Raw genomic sequence first — 14573 nt, forward strand, 5'->3', positions numbered from 1 at the left:
AAGATTGCTTCTCACAACCGCAGTAAGGTACTGTAACGAGTGCAGGAGATCGAGACACTCAGTTTTCGGAAGCGCGTCTCGAAATCCACAGAAAAAGCCGCTTGTTAGGGCAATATCTGAAAACGTTTAGGGCAATATCTGAAAACGTCATATAATAAAAAATTAATTCAGCGGAAAGTTGAAAAGAACCAGTGGAATTTTTACTCGTCAGTTTTGTTTTCTCCGCCCGAAAAACTAAACACTGAATCATAAAAATACGCAACGGCGCATTACACAATTTCCTACTGAGCTGTTTATATTGTGACATGGTTTTTAGCGTTCAAATGCGCGCCCAACCAAGCGATAACAGTGTGAAAATGAAATCACCATTAAAAGCCGATCTCTAAAGGAAAAAAAAATGCTATCTAGACCGGTTTTTTTATTTGGGGCCGGGCGGATTACCCGCCCCCCCCCCCCCCCCCCAAAATAACTTTGCAAGAATAAAAGCTAGAACAGGCGGAGTTGGAGGATCAAGGAGATAGTACATCCAAAGATATTTCCTTTGAGGTCCGCAACAGGAATTCATGACGTCATACGACGTGTTAATTACATCATGTTTGGTAAATGGTAGTCATCTGATCTTGGATTTTCACAAAACTTTTGTTAGAATGAAGGTACGAAAGCCCAGAAATCAACTTCTTTTTACGCGGGATGCCCTGAGGGGGCATACCGTGTCTAAAAACGGGACGATTTCTTTTTCTTCGTCGTAGCTTCAAATCGGTACATTAATTTATTCATTAAACTCACCCCTCTCCTACTCGGGGTGTATTGTTCTGATTGTCTTCAACAGAAGCAGGCCAATCAAAATCCATATCTGTCGCGTATATTGCGAGGGAGGGGACCCACTCAACCCTACTCGTGTGACGTCAAAGCATCATTTGATTTATGCATTAATCTTGGATTAAATTGGTTGCGCCATATTGTTAACATGTTGTGGACTCAAGTGTGCCGTTTTCAAACGGAAAATAAACAATTTTGAAATGGTAAATTGAAAGAATAACTTCTAAGAAGCACTCGACCTTTAAAACGGTAGAAATTGGAAAATTCCTTGCGAAGGAATCGTGCTTTGTTTGACTGTTCTAGAACACGATGGGACTTGAGAAGAGGTCATTGATACGCTTACGTTATCGTAATGGGATCTCCGAAATTTCCGGTAGCGTACCACAGGGGGAACAACATAAACGCGATCATCGTGACTCAAACTCAGGTGACTCAGGATAGTTTTATCAATCTGCGAAGCAATCATTTTGAAGCGGTAAATCGAAAGAATAACTTCTGCGAAGCACTCGACATTTAAAACGGTGGAAATTGGATAGTTCCTGGCGAAGGAATCGTGCTTTGTTTGACAGTTTTAGAACCACGATGGGAGACTGACACCTCCTCCCCCAGGAAATAATGGGGTATTTTGCCACACTGTCCATTCCGGTGGTCGAGCATTAGACTTTTACCCAATTACCCCGGGGAATTTGATCATCTCTTTGTTTTTCACCTTACAGAATCTTCCCCCCCCTTTAATGACCTATTCATTGGCAAATACAGTAAGTTTCTTATTGAATACGTCTATGTACAACAAAAATGGGACGCTACAGCAGCAGACTGGCCATTTTTGCAATACTACGGTGTGTTAGAATGTTTCGTGAGGTACATTGTTTTGCAAGTCAACAATCTGTCATGTCACTCATCGTCGCTCGCGTGATTATCAACATTTCCATTTTCTAAAAAAAAAAATAAACGCATAAAATATTGCTCGTGTCCCGACTGTATTAAGTTCTCTTCTTCAAACGTCTGATTTAAACATCCTTGACGCTTGAGTAACATTTTCACAACAACTTGGAAGTAGTGGTAGGAAAAATATGCGTGTCATTGCGCATTTTTGACCTTACGATTATTTTTGTGAAAATAGACGCATACGTCAGAGAATAAACATCCTTAGGGGAACAAATTACTTTCATTTTCGATTGTCGCCTGACGTCTCACAAACAGATAACCTTCAGACTAACTAATTCCTTTGTTTTCTGCGGTCATTTATTCCTCAAGAAAGCTACCAACAGTAAGTATATGACGTTCGCCTCTAGTTTCGTTAGCTGTCATTTCATACAATAACAAAATATGAAAATTTCGTCAAACAGACCGGTAGGTGGGGTATCTAAAGAAAACGTCGGCGGGTGAAACAACATAATGCTATTTTTGTGACTCATACTATTGCATGCACACATGGAAATCGCTGATAGGATTTCATGAATTGGGAATGGATGATATTCGTTATTTTTAGCCTAAGCGATGCTTTTTTCTTTCAGCTCAGATTGCTTCACGAGAATTTCCGGTATCTCTGAAATTGCTGTGATCTTACAATTACGATATCATTAGCAACTTTTGAAATTGATTGAAAAAGTCATAATTTTACTCAAGAAACGATCCCTTAACAAGCTTAGTCAATATGAAATGCCATCTAATCTTTGCAAGCTTATGTGCACTCTGGAGGGATGATGTACGGTGTTTGGAGCGAAAAATCAATTATGTTATTGCCATGGTATGAAAACAATCTCGGTGTAAGGTTACGTTATGATGGTGCAAACAATCTGGGTACAATGTTACTTTGTGATGGTGCAATCAATCTGGGTACAAGGTTACGTTGAACTTGCGCAATCTACGTTGATAAATACGGCGAATAGCAAGTTAAGCGTTAGTTAGATGGTAACAATTGCAGTTAGCGATTGGCGTTGAGTTGGAAACGTGTTCATTAGTCGTATTTAGCGATCCTTTTCGAGGAGGACATCAATTACTGCTTGAGGTAACTGCTTTAACGTAGACTCTGTTTGGTTGATATAGCTTGTAATAGCGGTATTCTGTACGAAATGATAAATAGGCGAAAAGTGTGCTGCAGATCTCGGTTTATATATTCATAGTTTACGTTCACTCATGTGTTTCACTGCAAGGTTGTGGTTTGTAATAATCTCAACTGGCATTAATTGAAAAAGCATCAATTTTTTTTATTTACTTCTGATTTGATGGTTTGTAATTTATCTTTAAAGGCGACGATTGAAGAAGCTGTCATTCTTATACTTTTGTGTTAAGACTGCATTTGGTAGCATACCAAAGACTCAATTGTTGTTTCGGGTGAAAGGAAGTTCCAACAACGTTCATCATTTTTCTTTTCACGCTGTACGCGATTTGGAACCCTGTACACAGGCAAGAGAGGATGAGCTACTTCTTCCTGTCTTGTCACAGGCTAATGTAATATATGAAACAAGAACCCGTTTAGTTAAATCTGCTCTATTGCAGCGTCTGTTAACTAATACTCAACCTCTGTATTTGAATTTCATGACTTTACCCTCATGTGCAGCCGCTCTAATTATAACAATGCCCTACACATGAAAATGTGACTGCCTGCGTGATGCAACGTTTTCTATTATGTCGTAACGGGGAACTCATCTACCGTAACATCACTAGAAATCCCTATATGCTTTTTAAGGAAAAACAAGAGAGGCTGATGGGCAAAACTATTACGTCATGTTCTGTATTTTTAATTACATCGCGTGGTACGGAAAGTTACCTCGTGTATTTACGCCTTATGTGAAGTACATGTAATTGAGAAATCTTCGGTAGAGTTTCTTCTCGGCATATCGAACAAAGGATAATAACAGCGAAGTTTTACTCTTTTTTGAAATAATCATTGTCCCATTGATAATAAATACAACTGATACCTCTTTTTTAAACTGACAACCTTCAAGGCTCATGTTTCCTCATTGGAGTCGATTTTTTTGCGCGTACTTGCGTGTTTCCTCTTTACATACTGGCGCCTTTAAACCAAATAAGTTAAAACAGTGTTTGCAGGACGTCAAATCCCTGCAGGAAAAAGAAAGAAAAACGCTCTATAATCTCTCGACCTCACAGGGTGGAGGCCGTTAGGCGATAAATTGGTCCCTCTTATTGATTACTGGCGCCTTTCTCTAGTAATCCCCCTTTGATGAGGCCTGAAATTAAATAACCCCCTCTCCAGAGGCTTAGTAGAGTTTTTAAGTGAAACTGTTAAATAATCTCAATGGCACTGGTAGAAATGTTTTTCGCAATGCTTAAATTGTACGTTTGGACAAGTCGGCGAAGTAGCCGGAGGTCAGGTCTCTGGCGTATCGGTAATTACCTTATCATAAGCAACTTCCAGTATGATGTCACGTAAGATAATGAAAGGTCAGTAAGACAATGGTTGAGGTCACACTGGAGAAAGTTAACCATGGTAAACTCAAGTTTACCATGGTTAACGGCACCGCAAGTGTGACCCCCAATTTTCAGTTTACCATGGTAAACCTAACTCTGGTAAGTTGCCCTGACAACAGCGGCAAGAACAAAGTTGACTTGATCCCAGATAAGAATCTAGTTACCCCAAAAAATAGGTGGGTACATCTCTTGTCTATCTAAACCATGCTTATTTTGTTGACAGTTTGTCATCTTTTTGGACAAACGCAGTAATTACAATACATTTGTGGATTCATATTTTATAAACATGAAATTTATTTCCCCGCTCATTCGCGCGTGTGTTTGAGTTCCTTTCAACGAGCTGGCAAATGAAGTCGAATGTTTCCCCTGTTACCCTGAAATGGTCTTTCCAAAGGGCTCGAAGGAGCCGGTTATTATACATTTCCTCAAACCATCCCTGTGGTCGAGGGTAAACCCAGGCTTGCCTGCGCGCTCTTCTTTGTCTTTGCCGTCGACGGTTAATTAACGAAACCGCTGCACTTTCTTTGGTCCCAAGATCTAAATGGTTGTATGTAAGAAGGAAGTGAATTCTACGTGCTTGTCTAAGCAGCAGAATTAAAAGCAAAATGGGAACAATTGAAAATGCAACTCTCTCTTGTTGATCCATAATTTTATTACGCGCTAAGTCACAGTTCAGTAACTTACCGCCGATATGAACTCACGCGACATGTCAACATTTAGTGTACTCGTCACGTATAAGTTTACTGATCATGCGAAAAAGTGTACATGGAAAGCGTCAAATCTATTTTTTATGACTTTGACAGGTTTACTACGGTAACTAGGTGGTTGCGCAATTTACCTTGGTAAAGCAATTTTTACCATGGTAAAGCCTCTAGTGTGACCTCAGCCAAAAACTTGCTCATATACTGTATTTTGTTTTATTTTAGTAATATAATTCTGATTAGTTTTCAGTAGTTATTTTTTCTTTCAATTTTAACAGATTGTCTTTTTTTGGTTTTGTTTTGCAGGTGTAAGTCGTTAAGGTTGAATTTCTTCCTGAGAGTGAAACCAACTGATTGTTAGCAAAGAAGGCCTACAAAACGTAGCACCTACATAGTGGTGGACTGTTTGTTACAAGAGCATCCAGTGGCAGAAAACGTAGCGACCACAAAGCGTAGGAGTCAACTGGTTGTCATAACAGAACCCCCAGCGCAGCAGTCAGCTGATTGTCAAAACAGAAAACCCAACAACCCATCGTAGCAGCCGCTCGGTTGTTACAACACCCATCGTAGCAGCCACTTGGTTGTTACAACAGAACACCCATCGTAGCAACTACTCGGTTGCTACACCCATCGTAGCAGCCACCTGGTTGTTACAACAATAAGTAGCAGCCACTTGGTTGTTACAACTGTAACACATTGAACAAGAAATTAACAGAAATTAACAGATATTCAAAGCTATACAAACCTTGCAAACCTTGCAAAACCTGAAAGAGTGTGACATAAAACATAGAGTGCGATATTGAAACAAAAGAGACAGTGAATTACACAATAAAGGACTGTGAAGAAGAGTGGGACAAAAATAGTAAGAGTATTTAACAATGCTTGACATGAATAAAAAAGTGAAATACGGTACTTGTAGGTCACTATTTGCATTGTTTATTAATAATATTAAAAGGGATACTAAAAGAAGACGACATCATTATCGAGAACCCAGTAGAATCCCATTAAGAGCTCTAAAGAAGGGTTTAAAAAGGAGAAACAGAATATTTCTTAGAAAGTATGTTTTAAAAACTGTCCCAAAATCGTCTTTTCTTTATCAAATTATCAAAGTAGCTTCATTACGAAAAACAGTACTTTGTAACAGCAGGAAAGCTATGGAAAACTGCACAAGCAAATATCTTGCATCGAAAAAAGAAAGGACTTATAAAAATGTTAATCATGAAATGACACATGTCAGTATAAAGGAATCTGGCGATATAGAGACCAATCCTTATCCTCGTGTCATTGCTTTACGTGGACTCTTCGATCCTTGCGTTATTTCAAACAAAGAAGCACATATTATAAATGGGAATATATTCATCAGTAAAGCAACAAATTCCAAGACCTCTTCCATCAGTGAACTGTCACAACAGGGAACAAATGCTAGAAGACATTTCATAAATTATTGCCTTACTCATTCAGGCAAGTTTTCATGTGCAGTAGATTGTTTTCTTGAACTTAGCGTTGCTATTTTTAAAGATTCTCTGAGAGATATCGAACGTAATGAGTTTTTTCAAACTTTATTTGACGCATGTCTACAGTTAGAAAACCATGATGTACAAACAGAAATGGCAGTAGTTCGAGAACCTGTTTGGGTTTACTTAAGACAACATTGCAACTCATTTACCGCAATGTCTGCAGATGCTGTATTTAGTGACATATTTAGGTTGGATACAGTTGGTATGATGACGGAGGAATTAAAATCCCTTTTTCTTATACAACAAAGTAATCAGTCAGTTTGTTCATCGTGTAACAATGCAATTATAAAAAACACAGCTATATTTGTACTTTACATAAATTCTCCGAACTTGCTTCACAATGGCTTAGAGAATTATGTTTCTGAGGCTATATTACCAAATAGCAGTGCACTCTACTGTGATTTGTGTCAAGAGCATTCTGGGGATCTTTCAATGCTACAACAATTTGTCATACTTCCACGATTTTTAACTATGGAACTGTCATCCAATTATATTAATCAAATATTTTTTCCTTTGACTATGGATGTACTTGGTCAAAATTATGTACTTAAAGGCATGGTTCGATGTCTAAGTTCTCATTTTACAGTTGCTATAAAAGATGATGCTCGTTGGATATATGTAGATGATATGTGTGTTTCAGTTAGAATTTACACTTCTTTTCAGCACCTCTTGAGTAGCCATTCTAACGGTTGGTTTTTTGCTATATATGAAAAGTCTTTAATAAGGGATAATAATGGTATACAAAAAAATGCAGTGGCGTGCAAAACTGTGCAGCAAAGTTGTAATAACGTTTTTGTTGGCACTTTACCGAAAGATGTACCTATTATTAAAACTACAAATAATGAAACTATAACGAAGAGTTCTGCCATAGCTCTGTATGCAATTTGTTTTTCTGTTATTAAACCTTGTAGTTATTGGAAGTCTGATACATTAGATGCTCTTGTTGAATATGGAAGTGCTTTCTTTACTGAGACTATTAAAAATCAGACAAGTTCCAGTGAACTACCACAGAATGTTAATATATACGGTGCCAATATTAATGTAAAGGTTGTTACGAGTAATAAAGGAATTCTTGTGTGTAATTCATTTTTTAGTAAATTAGCCCTTGAGAGGTTGATGTTGCAAAATGGAACTAAGAGTTCAGGATTTTTACTTCAGTTTCCCAGCCTATGTTTAAGTTGCGTTTTTCACAAAACCAGCAAAAATGTAACATTTTACTTAATTTCTTTGAATAAAATTCAAGGACTTGGTGTACACAGAATAAGTGATAAAAATTACTTAGTAGAAAGGGTCTGTCAAAGTGTGACAAATACTGCAAAGTCTAATGAAATACAGTATTTCTTTCAGAGTGTATTGTGCACTTGTGAGTTAAATAAAGGTGAAAAACAAAAGATTATGAAATGCCACAAATCTGCTAAGTGCAAAAAAGAAATTGCAATTAAAAGGAGAAAGTCTTATTCTCAATTTGAACCTGCAAGGAAAAAATCTGCTTAGATAAGCGCCGTGAGTGTTACAATAATGAAAAGCAAAAAGTTCTGATTGCACGCACTGAAAAATATAAATCTATGGATCCCAATGAAAAACAAAATATGCTCACTCACCGTGCAGAGAAATATAAATCTATGGATGCTCATGAGAAAGAACAACTCTTAGCTAAAACAAGAGAAACTTATCACAACATGAAAAGCGAAGAAAAAGAAAAATGGCTTGAAAAGATCAGGAGAGTGGCTAGGAATACAGAGGAAAGAAAAGCTATCTCAGACAATGACTTGGACTTCTGTATTGCATCTTTCCAAAAAGCAGTAAGAGAAGGGCCTTATTACATATGTTCTGTGTGTAATAGAACTCTTTATAGGAAAACAGTAATAGAATTAAAGAAAATTAAATATGTCAAACAGCATCTTTTCACAGGAAAAATGTCTTTTGATAAGAAAGAATATATCTGTAAAACATGTCACTCTAAATTGTTAAAAGAACAAGTTCCCTGTCAAGCTGTTTATAACAAATTAATGGTTGATGAAACCCCCCCAGAACTAGAATGTCTAGAAAAACTTGAGCAGATTCTTATATCTCAACGCATTGTCTTTGAAAAAATAGTAATTATGCCCAAAGGTCAACAAAGGAAAATTAAAGGAGCCATCTGTAATGTGCCTGTAGAATGTGATCATACCTGTAATGTCTTGCCTAGACCTCCTGAAAGCTCAGGAATAATTATGTTAAAACTTAAAAGAAAGCTTGATTTTAGAGGCCATGTTTATTTTCAAGCTGTACGACCTGCAGTTATACTCAATGCGCTAAATTGGCTCAGAATAAACAATCCTTTATATAGTTGTATAACAGTTAATATTGAAAACATTGACATAAATCTGAGAGAAATGCAGTTACGAGCTAATTCAGACAGTGCCGATGGTGAAGAGTCTCCAATTATTCAGGTATCTTGTGAACAGAAAGCAACAAATGATCAAAGTGAGGAGGAAAGAAATGATCCTTTGAATGAATTTAGAGCAGCAACTTCTGAAACGTGTTTACAGTCAGTGCTACCAGATTATCCTGTAAATGTGGACAAAAATACCAGATTAAAGTCTCATGGAAATGAAATTTTTAATATTGCACCAGGTGAAAATAAACATCCAGTTTCATTCATGACTGATAAAAATTGTGAAGAATTAGCATTTCCAGTATTATTTCCAAAGGGCAGATTTGGCTATACTGTAGAGAGAGCGGTCAATCTGTCACCTACAAAATACTTCAATGCCCGTCTTTTACATTATAGTGGTAAGTTTGCAATGAATCCTGAATATTTGTTTTTTGCGCAGTTCATCATAGAACAAAAAAAAGTTTCAGATAGTATTGCTATTGCTCTGACAAAAGTTCATGGACAGTCTCTGACTGCATCTCATTTAAGATCTAATGTGCAAAATTTTCAAAATCTTATCTTTCAAGACCAGGCTTACTTGTTTTTAAGGCAAATTCCAGGTACACCACCATACTGGCAAAAATTTATGTTTGAAGTTATAGCGATGGTAAAACAACTTGGAATTCCAACATGGTTCATGACATTGTCTTGTGCTGACCTTCGATGGCCTGAGTTGTTTCAAATTATTGGGAAAATACAAGGACTTAATTTAACTGATGAAGAAATTGAAGGATTGTCTTACAATGAGAGGTGCTCTATGCTTAATTCTAATCCTGTTGTTGTTGCTAAGCATTTTCAGTATAGAGTAGAGACATTTTTTACTGAAGTGTTATTGAGCAAAGCAAATCCTATTGGTAAAATAGTTTATTATGCTTTACGTATTGAATTTCAAATGAGAGGATCACCTCATTTACATGCACTAATATGGACAAGTGATTGCCCAAAGTTAACAAATGAAACAAAAGAAGATTACATAAAATATATAGACAATCATGTTCAAGCATACTTGCCAGATAAACAAAAAGATTCTCAATTATTTACCTTAGTTCAGACTTATCAGAAGCACAATCACTCAAAGAGTTGTAGAAAATATACTAATGTTCCATGCAGATTTAATTTTGGACAATTTTTCACAAAGAGAACAGTAGTAGCAGAACCACTTTCTGAAAAGTTAGATGAAGAGTTGAAAAGAGACATTTTAACAAGAAGAAATGAAATTCTTTGCTTAGTAAAAGAAGAAATAAATAAAATCTTGAACCCAAATAAACCACAGTATAATCCTAAGACAACGGAAGAAAAACTGTTGAGTTCATTAGGTGTTACAGAAGAACAATATTACTGGGCCTTGTCTATATCTGGTGATTCTGATTTTGATCTGCATCTTAAGGTGGCCGAACACAGTTTTTGCGCGCGCTTTACAGATTCTGTTAGTGATGCTATTAAGCGCGCGCTAGGGTTGTGGTACGCAAATACGGCGGTCGATAAAGTGATCCCTCAATTTCACATGAAATGGAGAATAAATTTAAGTTTTGATCTTAAATAACTAAGTTTCTCGTTGCTGGACTCTTTTTCTTTTCTTTCCGAGCAAAAAAATTCATTCACTAAGACATTATGCATGCTTTCATCTTTGCCACGAAACCCAATTAAAGCCACGCATGCGCATTAGACCAAAAAATTGTGACTGGTTGTTTTTGTGGAAATGAACTGTTTTCTAAGGAACCGCTCATTAGAATTTCGTGACATTTGGCATGAAAATAGTTCCCTAAAAGCGTAACTCGTCTTCAAAGAGAAACGTAAATCTAACAGAGGGTAACTTCAAAAAACATTAAAATGCAAAATCGATATTTACAGGAGATCTGTCTGTTAAAATTACACGATATTAGTGCAACTGTGTCAGTATTTTCTGAGTTTTTCTAGATACAAAAAATGGAAAAAATCTAATGAGTACATTTTCTAAAAATAAAGGAAACCTATTATTTATGAACGTTTAATAGTTTGCTGCGTTGCCATGGAAACGGTACTTAGCTCAACAAGACGTACGAAAATACATTCCTTGTTAGTTAGTCTTACACCATACCAATTTTGGGCGTCCAGAAGTACATAGTTTCCAAATAACGTCTTCTAACACCTGTACACTAAAAAACTATATTCGGCCACCTTAAACGACCGCTTGATAGCTGTTTTATCAATAATTATTTTGTTGCTGGAATAAAAGGTTTTAGGGCTAATGTTGACTTACAACCTGTTTTTAACCATTACAAATGTATAACTTATGTTTGCTCATACTTCACAAAGGATGAAACAGAATGTTCACAGGCTATTGCCAATGCAGCAAAAGAAGCAAAGACTTCAAATTTAGCCATTAAAGACAGTTTGAGAAAAATAGGAGCGGCTTTTCTTTCTACTAGAGAAGTGAGTTCACAAGAATGTGTATATAGATGTATGCCTGAACTTTGGTTGAGAAAAGTTTTCCCTAAAACAGTTTTTGTGAGTACAGATTTACCTGACAATAGAATTCGAGTTGCAAAGAGCAAAATAGAACTTGATGAGTTACATGAAGATAGTACAGATATTTACAAATCCAATATAATAGAACGCTATAGCATCAGACCTAACAAAAATCCAATTATTGATAACTTATGTCTAGCTGAATTTGCTGCATATTATTACAAAGAATACAAAAATGATTGTGTAACAAGCGATGCACAACCTGAAATTCTTACAGATGATGTTATAGAATCACATGTTCAATTTAATACAAATGCAGATGTCATTAACTATTTACCATCCAAAATAAGATTAATAAACACAAACGAAGTTATGAAATGTAGAAAAACTAAGGCTGTATTACGGTATCATAGACCCAACAAAGTAAAAGAACCCGAAAAGTACTTTCACCACTTACTTATGCTGTACTATCCATGGCGTAATGAAGATAGTCTTATTGGCAATGAACAAACATACGCATCAAGATTTTATGAGCCGAAAGTGCAAGCTATTGTTGAACAAAAAAGAACAATATTTGAACCTGAAGCAGATGCTATAACAGAAGCATTAGAAGCCCTAAGAAATAGTGAAGTTAATAATTTTAGCCATTCCTTTGATTCTTTCAATGATCAAGAAAATGAAGACTTGCAATTAGATATGCAAAGTAATGTTGAAATTGATGACGAATCATTTAATGAACAAATTATTTCACATCTTTCTTCCAATTCTAATAGTGATAAAGTGTCTACAAATGCAACAATTACAAGTTATGTTCAACCAAGGGAAATTTCTGATGATCTATTACGTGAACATATAAGGTCGTTAAACGAGAAACAGCGTATTGCGTATGATAGTGTGCTACGCTGGTGTAGAAACAAAGTTAAAAATCTTCGTTCTTTAAAACCTTACGACATTAACCCAATATATCTTTTTATGACTGGAGGTGCTGGCTCAGGGAAAAGTCATGTAATAAATACAATATATCAGACAGCAATTAAAACATTTAGACAGACAACAAGCAATCCTGATCTGCCAACAGTACTGTTAATGGCACCCACTGGTGTTTCTGCAATACACATAGGCGGAACAACTATACATTCAGCGTTGGCTATCCCTAAAGAAACCGGTGACAATCTTCCAGCAATGTCTGACCAAAAGAAAACACAAATGAGACTTACACTGTCGGAATTAAAGCTTATTATAATAGATGAAATTTCTATGGTTTCTAACATTACTCTTCTTCATATACATCAAAGGCTAAAGGACATTTTTGGATCATCCAGCTCTAAACTATTTGCCGGTATAAGTATTATAGCTGTAGGAGATTTGTATCAACTACCACCTATACGGAGGAAACCTATTTTTGAAAAATTCAACAATGAGTGTTTCAATTTATGTCATCCATGGCATGTCTTCACGATGATAGAATTGAATGACATTATGAGGCAGAAAAATGATCGGCAGTTCGCCGAAATTTTAAACAGATTTAGAACAGCTTCACAAACTGAAGAGGATCTTAATTGTATTAATTCTCGAGTATTAGTCCCATCAACAAACAATTACCCCTTGAATGCACTTCACATCTGGGCAGAAAATGATCCTGTTAATGAACATAACAACAAACAACTTTTACAATTATCTACACCTTTGTTTGTACTTAGAGCAACAGACCAGTATCCATCAAATGTTACAAAACAAGATATTGACAAAGTATTATCAAGAGGGAGATCTGAAACAGGAGGGCTTGAATTTGAAGTGAAGATTAAAGAAGGTGCTAGAGTAATGCTTACTACAAATATTAATATTGCAGATAGACTTATAAATGGACAAATGGGAACTGTTGTTAAGATTCATGTCAATAAAAAAACACAAAAGCCAACTGTGGTTTATATAAAATTTGATGATAATGAAGCAGGAAGAACTTTAATACAAAACAGTAGTAGTATATTTGCTAGAGAAAATGCTGTTGTTCCTATTGAACAAGTATTATCAAAAATAAAAGTTCGACCAGGTAAACCATCGTCTCCAGAAGTACAGAGAATTCAATTTCCTATAAGTCTAGCTTGGGCATGTACAATTCATAAAGTCCAGGGTTTAACACTGCGAAATGTTGTTATAAGTTTCCATTTGAACAAACAAAGATCTTTTAACTATGGACAAGTATATGTTGCGTTAAGCAGGTCAACTTCACTTCAAGGACTTCATATTTTAGGAGAAATCAATACTAAACACATAAAAGCAGATCCTAGAGTACATAATGAATATGATAGATTAAGAAGTTTCAAGTTAGTAGATTTAAAAGACATTACACATTCAAATAAACGAAAGATAGAAGATAACAATTTAGTTGTAACATTATGCCTTTTAAATATACGCTCTCTAAGAAAACATAGTTCTGATGTTAAATGTGATGTAAATCTTTTGAAAAATGATCTTATAGCATTTACTGAGACTCAACTTTTACCTAATGATAACGATTCAGATATTATAGATAATTTATCTCCTTTTTCCTTATATAGGTATGATCATAATTCAGATAAATACTCAAGTTTAGCCATATGCATCAAAAAAAAATTTCATGTTACAAATCAAGAATACTACCCAACTTTAAATGCTGTTAGGTTTATGTTCACATTTAACAACCATAGATCACACGTAAATATTTCTCTCCTTTTAATTTATCGTAAAAATAACTCAAACATACTTGACCTTATTAATGGTATTGACTATTTAGTTAGAAGCAATCCTATCGATATAATCTTAGGAGATTTCAATATTAACTATTTTAGCAGCAACGACATGGAAGTACTCTCATCATTAATGCAGTCTTTGGATTATTTACAAATTGTAGCGATGCCTACATTTATTTCAGGTAGTTTACTAGACCATGTTTACATCAGACAAGCAAATAAACTTAATATCGATAGTTCAGTAATCAATGTGTACTACTCTGATCATGATGCAATAAAAATCACAATACGAATTTAAACTTCGCATTTACCGTTTCGTATTTGATAAATAATAGACCTCGTATCTCCAATACAGAAAATAATTCGTTAAATCAAAAAAGAATGTTAAAAACTTTGATATAATTTGATCTGATGAGACACAGAAAGGAGCCCGTCCATCCTTCCTAGCCGAGTGCCGATGTATTGTCATCAATGCATTCATGGATTCTGTTATCAAGTAAGTAGGATA

At 35.7% G+C, this 14573-nt stretch overlaps 2 protein-coding genes across 3 annotated transcripts; both read left to right on the forward strand.

Moving 5' to 3' along the window:
• The first annotated feature begins 1705 nt into the window (after positions 1–1705).
• LOC146468584 (uncharacterized) lies at positions 1706–8004 on the forward strand. Of its 2 annotated transcripts, none has more exons than XM_085124335.1 (2): positions 1706–2089; positions 5262–8004. In XM_085124335.1, the coding sequence occupies exon 2, from the start codon at positions 5834–5836 to the stop codon at positions 7964–7966; it is 2133 nt and encodes a 710-aa protein (XP_084980461.1). In that variant the 5' UTR covers positions 1706–2089; positions 5262–5833; the 3' UTR covers positions 7967–8004. The 2 variants fall into 2 exon arrangements, with proteins under 2 accessions (XP_084980461.1, XP_084980460.1); XM_085124334.1 differs by lacking the exon at positions 1706–2089 and adding an exon at positions 2104–2830.
• On the forward strand, positions 7967–14363 carry LOC146468585 (uncharacterized). The gene is made up of 2 exons (XM_085124202.1): positions 7967–9870; positions 12519–14363. The coding sequence occupies exons 1-2, from the start codon at positions 8038–8040 to the stop codon at positions 14361–14363; spliced, it is 3678 nt and encodes a 1225-aa protein (XP_084980328.1). The 5' UTR covers positions 7967–8037.
• Positions 14364–14573: the final 210 nt, after the last annotated feature.

Source organism: Pavona decussata, unplaced genomic scaffold, assembly GCF_977016875.1.
Source record: "Pavona decussata unplaced genomic scaffold, jaPavDecu1.1 SCAFFOLD_130, whole genome shotgun sequence".
Lineage (NCBI taxonomy): Eukaryota > Metazoa > Cnidaria > Anthozoa > Scleractinia > Agariciidae > Pavona > Pavona decussata.